This window comes from Nematolebias whitei, chromosome 12 (assembly GCF_014905685.2).
Source record: "Nematolebias whitei isolate Nwh7 chromosome 12, NemWhi1, whole genome shotgun sequence".
Classification (NCBI taxonomy): Eukaryota; Metazoa; Chordata; class Actinopteri; order Cyprinodontiformes; family Rivulidae; genus Nematolebias; species Nematolebias whitei.
The window spans coordinates 4,765,074-4,773,360 of NC_056509.1; the positions used below are offsets into that span (position 1 = coordinate 4,765,074).

At 43.9% G+C, this 8,287-nt stretch overlaps 1 protein-coding gene across 1 annotated transcript in view; it reads right to left on the reverse strand.

Annotated features, from left to right (window-relative positions):
* ufl1 (UFM1-specific ligase 1) overlaps positions 1-2,621 on the reverse strand; it is a gene marked incomplete at its 3' end in the record, with an annotated part of 72,289 nt that extends 69,668 nt beyond the window's left edge. The window contains 2 exon segments of the mRNA XM_037685249.1: positions 2,038-2,183; positions 2,459-2,621. Of these exon segments, the coding sequence (XP_037541177.1) occupies positions 2,038-2,183; positions 2,459-2,535 (223 nt within the window).
* Positions 2,622-8,287: the final 5,666 nt, after the last annotated feature.

Genomic DNA, 8,287 nt, shown 5'->3' on the forward strand with positions numbered 1-8,287 from the left:
CTCTCTGATCTGCTACAACCATACGTCCCACCATGTTCCCTGAGGTCAGCGGACCAGTTGCTCCTCACAGTTCCTGGAACTCGTCTTAAGTGCAGAGGTGACAGGGCCTTCTCTGTAGCAGGACCAAGACTTTGGAACGAGTTACCTCTGCTTGTCAGACAGGCCCCCTCCCTCTCGGTTTTCAAGTCTCGTTTAAAAACTCACTACTATTCAGTAGCATTCAACACCATATGATCTGTGTTTTGATCCTGTATGCTCCACACTGGTTTGTCGTCATTATCTGCGTCGTTTTTATGTCTATATTCTGATTTACTTCATTTTGTATTTTGCTTTGTGTGTTGCCTGTTGTTTTGTCTGTACAGCACTTTGGTTGGCCTTGTCGCTGTTTTGAGTGCTCTATAAATAAAATGGTATGGTAAAAGAACTGAATTATATTTTCTTTAGAAATGGGTGTGCTCTGCATACTTTCAGCAGTAACATCATCCATGCTAAAAAAAAAATAGATGGACAGCACTGTGGTGCAGTTGGTAAAGCTGCTGCCTCTCAGCAAGCAGGTCACCGGTTCAAATCCCGGTCCGGGGGCCTTTCTGGGTGGAGTTTGCATGTTCTCTCCGTGCATGCGTGGGTTTTCTCCAGGTACTCCGGTTTCCTCCCAAAGACCAAAAACATGCATGTTAGGCTGACTGGTAACTCTAAACTGTCCTTAGGTGAAAGTGAATGGTTGTTTGTCTCCTTTGTCTCCAGGTGTCTCTGTGATGAACTGGAGACCTGTCCAGGGTATCTCCCGTCTCTTGCACAGTGATGGCTGGACATGGACACCTGTGACCCTGAAGCCGCAAAAAGGAAGAAGCGGGTAAAAGATAATGGATGGATATATAATTTAATATTTATTATATTTTTTTATCTTTAATGTTTAATGAGAAATAATCATTTTGTACAAATGAACAAAGAAAATAACTGACCAGTCTTTTTATTTGCTGACATGGTATTGAAATAGTCAGAGGTTCAGTCGCGCTCATGAGGTTGTTATGGTTCCTGTTGTCTACCAGAAGTCTCCATCACTGAAGTCTTGAAGCTTTGAATCATCCATCCATCCATCCATCCATCCATCATCTTTACCCACATCTTCCTTTTTGGTTCACAGGGGTCACTGGTGCCCATGTCCAGCAATCCCTGTGTAAGAGACGGGAGACACCCTGCACAGGTCTCCAGTCCATCACAGGGACACATGGAGACAAACAACCATTCACTCTATCTCTCACCTAGGGACAACTCAGAGTTAGCATCAGTCTAACATGCATGTTTTTGGTCTGTGGGAGGAATCTGGAGTTACTGGAGAAAACCCACACATGCACAGAGAGAACATGCAAACTCCACCCAGAAAGGTCCCAGGTTGGGATTTGAACCAGCGACTTTGGCGCTGAGAGGCAACAGCTTTAACTGTGCCATCCTTGCCACTTTGAATCTTTTTCGGCACAATTTTAATAAAAGCCACACTGCTTAATTATTTTATTTATTAACCTTTATTTAACCAGGCAAAACCCACTGAGATCACAGATCTCTTTTGCAATGAAGGCCTGGGCCTGAAGGCAGCTAACATGCATGTTTGTTTTCTTCATGAGGCTTCACCTGCTATCGTTAGCTGAGAGTCATTCACAACACACTGAGCAAGGACATCTTGTGGTATCTTCCAGATGTGACTCTGGCATTAAATGTGACAAGGGACGTAAACTCTTTCAAGCTTTACTATTAGTTTTATTGTTTTAGGGTTTGGATAATCTTCTTTGCTTTTTATAAGGGGGATCCACAGTGGCTTATCCATATCCCAGCATACTCCACACAAAAGGTCAAAGGTCACAACAACCCTCTGGTCCTTTTATCCATCTCACCTGACTTCCTTTAAGAACCACAGCATCTCTTAGCACCCTTTCATGTGATTTCTAAAAGAAACTAACTTCTGATTAATAATATGACGTCTGTTTTAAGACTCATGAAGAGGACGTTAGCTGAGGTTCACTGCTGTGTTGTTGAACAGACCTCCGTGGACGTAAAGTTCATCTCGGATTTCCCTGCTGATCTGTGCTGGAGTGATGTACTCCTTCCCATCCAGCGTGTGCACCACATCTAGCTTCTTGTCTCCAACCAGTCTGGTGATTATTTCTATGCAGTTCCTCTCGGACAACCTGTAAGTAAAGAAGTGGAAACAGTTACAGAGGTGGGGTCTGAGACTGGTCGGTGCTCAAACAGCTGCTACCACAGAGAGAATGCTTTTAACAAACATGTCTCCTAATAAACACAGTTAGTTAGCTGATGTTAGCTCTGATGCTAACAGGTAAACACGTCTCCTTTAATAAACAGTTAGTTAGCTGATGTTAGCTCTGATGCTAACAGGTAAACACGTCTCCTTTAATAAACAGTTAGTTAGCCGATGTTAGCTCTGATGCTAACAGGCTCTCACCTTTGCACGGTGTCGGTGAACTGAGCCCTCTGGAAGTCAGCAGCGAGTCGCCGTATCTCCTCCCAGTCAGCAGCCATCACTGCAGCCTGTGAGTGCAGAGAGCCGTGACAAGCCGGCTGCAGAAGTTTGGTGTTAGCTAGCTACACTCAGAATCACACGTCAACACAATGACGTCAAACGGAAAGTCGCAAGGTCCAAACCGTTTCTTCTTATTTTTCTTCGTTGGTTTTTAACGGCAGCTTGCATCCATCAATGTTGCACTACTGCCATCTTTTGAAGTTTACAAAACAATTCCTTTCCTCAAATTTAGTGTAGTTTTGTAATTATTGCCCCAGATTTCTGCACAGTATTTTAAATAAGGTCAGATTAGCGCACAGTAGAGTACATGTAATGCTTTTTGTTCTATGACCAACTTGACTTTGTTTAAGAGGGTGATATTTCTTGAGACTTTACTTTGAACATATCTCATGTGTGGTTTCCAGATGATTTTATCATCAATAACGACAACTAGAATTTTGTTTTCATGAACTCTTTCAATATTCACACCATCTATTTGTATTTGAATTTTTGGACGTGACTGACAGTTCCCAAATAACATTAATTTTGTTTTGTTTAGGTTCAAGGATAGCTTATTTTCATCAAAACACATTTTACATTTGTTCAATTCATCAGTTACATCATTTAATACTTGTTCCATGTCATCTCCAACACAAAAAAAATTTGTATCATCGGCAAATACTATACTTTTCAGTATCTCAGGTACAATACATAGATCATTTACATAAATTATAAAAAAGTTTGGGACCCAGGACTGACCCCTGAGGAACCCCACAGACAATGTCCAAACATCCAGAACAAACATCTCCCAACTTTACATACTGCTGTCTGCCTTTCACATAGCTTTGAATAACAACTTCAGCTACCAGCCTGATCAAGAAAGCTCATCGGAGACTACTTCCTCAGGCGGCTGAGGCGAGATGGTCTGGGAAGCTCAGTCCTTACCTCCTCCTACATGTGGAGAGCATCCTCTGCAGAAAGAAAAGCTTTGCACAGAGTGGTGAGGGCTGCATAGAAGACTGTTGGAGTCAGCATCCCACCATCACAGATCTGTACACCTCCATATGCATGAAGAGAGCCACCTGTATCATGAAGGACCACACTCACCCAAAACACACACTTTTTGCTACGATCCCCTCAGGAAGGAAATTGAGGAGCATTAAGTGTAGAACTACTAGACTGAGGAACAGCTTCTACCCTGAGGCTATTAGATTCATATCTAACCATTATAATCACTGAAAAATCACATCATGATGCTGCTGATTTATTTCATGTTGCTGTGTTCATTCGTAATTGTCTGCTCACAGATTCATGTTCGTGCTGCTGTTTAGCACATTGTTTTTGTACTACTAGTACTTAACATATTTTTAGTTAACATATATACATATGTATATATATACATATATATATACATATATATACACACATATATATATATATATACACACACATATATACATATATATATATATATATATATATATACATACACATATATATACACATATATATATATATATATATATATATATATATATATATATATATATACACACACATATATAAATACCATCCATCCATCCATTTTCTTTACCCGTTTATTCCATTTTGGGTCACAGGGGTCGCTGGTGCCCATGTCCAGCAATCACTGTGCGAGGGGCGGGGTACACCCTGGACGGGTCGCAAGTCCATCACAGGGCCACATAGAGACAAACGAGACAAACAACCATTCACTCTCTCACTCACACCTAGGGACAATTTAGAGTTACCAATCAGCCTAACATGCATGTTTTTGGTCTGTGGGAGGAAACCGGAGCACCCGGAGAAAACCCACGCATGCACGGAGAGAACATGCAAACTCCACCCTGAAAGGCCCCTGGACCGGGGTTTGAACCGAGGACCTTCTCGCTGAGAGGCAGCAGCTCTACCAGTTGTGCCACCGTGCTGCCTGTACGAAATAACAGTCAGGCTGAAATCATACACTTTAATTCCTGAATGATGTTTATGTTTTATACTAAAACCATCATTATGCACACACACATCCTCCGCAATGAATCATTTTTAAATCTTCTTCTCCGTGAGCCCTGCGGCTTGTCGGGATGAGGGCGGCTGTTCTCTGACGGGAGGGGCTGGCAGCGGAGTGAGAAAACGTTGTTGCAGCTGTGGCGCGTCTCTGCTGTCTTAACCACGACAATCTCTCCAGCGGGCGGGGGGGGGGGGGGGGGGTGGGTGGAGAGAGGAGTGGTGCGGCTTGATCAGATGGTGCACAGTCTCAGACACCTTCTCCGGTTGGAGAAATTGGTTCCAAACAGCACGTCCGTCGTGATGGGGCCTTCCAGTGAGTCCATCTGTAGCTTCTCCGACAGGGAGGGGGAGTGACATGCCAGGTGGACCTCTGAACCATTGTCATCCAGGCTGCGATGCAAGACAGGCCGACGGCAGACGAGTCACATGGGTTGAGGGTGACATTAGATGCCTGCAGAGGGAGCTCTTCGTCTCCTGAGGCAGGTCTGTCCCTCCGGCCTCTGAGATGCTGTACGTCAGCGGCGCAACGTTATTGTTCGCTGCGTCTGCCTGGAGCGCACACTGGTGAGCTCAGTTGGAGAGTGACATCACTGTCTGGTCATGCCTCCCCGGAGGCACAGGACACCGGTCCAACCTGGACATCTTTGCTCAGAGAGCCTCCGCCAGGTTTGGCTCCAGGTGGGCACCGAGGGAATTTCCGCTCAGTAAAGCCCCTCCACTCTGGTGATGGGCACGAATGTGAACCGGCGCTCTCAGTCTACCAGGTCCGGCTACAGCCTCGTTCCAGTAGGACGTCACTGCTGGGAAAACGAGGCCATATGGGATAAAGACGGCGAGCCGGGGTGGAGCCAAAAAACCTTCCCGCTAAATCATCCAATCCGGGCGGGGGAAGGAGAGGGACGTAAAAAAGTCCCTTCATGTCAGCCGCCTCCTGGATTATGCCGAGCAGCTCTGAGAGGAGGGCACCGACAGCTGGGAGCGGTGTGGTCGCCGATGCGAAAAGGTCCAGGGGGGTGAGCATTCGCTCAGCCCCCCTCGTTCTGACACTACTCTCTCCAGGAGGGAGTGAGCAGCGGGGGCTGCTGCTGATGTCGCATGTCCCGGAGGAACCATCTGATTCGCTCCAAGATTCGGAGTTAAAAGGAAAAAAGGGTCGATGGCGTCGTCCAGCGTGTAGCAACCCGCCACTGAAAAATATTCCTCGGCACTTACCTTAAAACAAGGCTGCTCATCTGCTTCTCCTTGGGGAGGAGAACTCACCGGGATGGCAGGAGGTTGGCGTGGTGGGACCCCAGGCAGCCTTAACAAAGGTTGTGTCAAGCTGGACAACTTCCCTTCCTCATTCTTCTGACAGTGCTATTAGCTTGCTGAATAAAAATGGGAGCCGATAACCCGCTCTTAATGTAATTTATACGGACTGGGTGGGGCCTACACAACAGGTGGGCATGGACTAATTTTTTCATTGCGATGCTTTGCATGTGTAACGCTAATTAAGGCTAGGTGCCTGACTATGGCCAGTATAGTTATAGGCAATCAGAAAGGTTCGGCTGAGGAGCTCGTGTGTGTGAATAAAACACCGTCAGACAGAAAGTAAAGTTAACTTATTGTATTTAAAGTTGTATATTTATGTATATTTAGTTAGATATCTTATAATAATAATAATAATTTCCAATAAACATAAGCAATAAACACAACAAGGAAAAAACACAAAACAATAGCAGGAAAGAATAAATAAACCCCGATGACACCCAAGAGTTTTTTTTCTATTTTCTTTAAGTCCGTTCTGGAGTCTAGAGTGATTATTGTCCATCAATCAATACTCCACAGTTTTAAATCCATGATCCAGGGCAATATGTCCAGAAAAAAAAATAGTTGGTGTGATTCAGTCCTACCGCGAAGCTGCGGTGATCTGGTAGCTCACCATCCTGGGTGGGAACAGGGGGTAAAAAAAAACCTGACCTAGACAAGGTCATGAATAAAACAAAAATTAGCTTTCACATTTGAACAGGGTTAAACTGTTAAAAATAATAATTAAACATTCATAAAAGAACAAATAGCTATATTCCATCAAGCATTTCTCAGGAAACATTTGAATTAATTTCAAATTAAAGATTACATTACTGTTACAGTACAGTTACAGATCAAAGTTAAAGTGCACTTTCAAGTAGTATCTAAGTTTAATTGACATCAGAGTCAATTAAACTTAATTGACTTCAATATTTTTTCAATAGACAATTAATTGTTTTTCTTTTTTCTTTAGTTTTGTTGCGCAACTCCACAGGAATTAACCAGTTCCAGAGTTCCATCGGCCGTCACCAAAATCAAGAAAAAGTAACTAAAACTATCCTAAAAGGACAAATTTACAAAAATCAAAGGGCTTATTTAATACTTTGAGGGTATGCCTTCTATTCGGCCACAAAAGTAACAAAAAGAGGATCTTTTAGTTAATAAGACCATTTTTGAGTCACAAAATACATAGATTGAACGGGCGTGTCGCCACCGCATTTCTATTATATTAAAAAAAACAAAGTATGTAAAATGAACGACTCACCGTCGAGTGGTTGCCAGTTAACACCCTATTTAAGCTCTCGGTCGTGTTAATTTGGCTCGATCCAGCCGTATTCTCCCGTGTGTTTGGAAGACGCCAAGCTCACGCAGCTAGCCACAGTGACAGCAGCAATAGCAGTGGAGGGGGTCCGAGTTCACCTCTCACCCAGAACTTAGTGTGGCATCAGTTTGACCCGCCAAAATAAAATACGGGTTAATTATCTTGTGCAGGTTACACATGACGGGATAAACCCACCCGCGACAGCTCTTAAAGGGCGAAGCCTATACGAAATAGAACTACACAGCACCGAAACAGCCTTAGTTAGTGTCTGCAACGACATTCTTCTGGTAAATGACTCTGGTCAGTCTGTAGTCCTGGAACTCCTTGATCTTACCACTGCATTTGATACTGTGGACCACAGTATCCTTTTATCCCGGCTAGAACACTGGGTTGGGATTACTGGTGCAGTGTTAGAATGGTTCCATTCATACCTGAGTGACAGGAGTTTCTGTGTTAATTTTGCTAACACTCTATGTACTTCAGTGCCTCTTTCCTGCGGGGTCCCGCAAGGCTCCATTCTCTGAATCCTTCTGTTTTCTATGTATCTCCTCCCCTTAGGGTCTATACTGAGGAAACATGGTCTTTCCTTTCATTGTTATGCTGATGACTCTCAGATTTATCTGCTGTTAACACCTAACAGTTCCTCCTCCATTCACCCTTTGCAGCCATCCAAGTCTTGATGTCATCAAGACATTTTAACAAACTTTTTGAGTTTTAATGATCAGAAGACTGAGGTCATTGTGTTTAACCCTAGCTCTGCCACTGTCACTGATCCTGCAAACCTGGACTCCCTTCAGCCATATCTAAAACAGTCCGTTACCAATCTTGGGATAGTTTTAGACTCGGACTTTAAGTTTAATAAGCAGATAAATTCTGTTCTTCAAAAAAAGCTTCTTTCAGCTAAGGCAGATAGCTAAGCTCAAGACCGTCCTGTCCAGATCCGACCTTGAAAAATTTGTCCATGCATTTATTACAACCCGGCTGGACTACTGTAACTCGCTTTATGCTGAGGTCAGTCAGGTCTCTCTCTCATGTCGCCAGCTTGTCCAAAATGCTGCAGCTTGGCTACTAATAGGAACTCGCAGGTTTGAGCACATTACTCCAGTTCTGTCCTCTCTTCACTGGCCTCCTGTGCATGT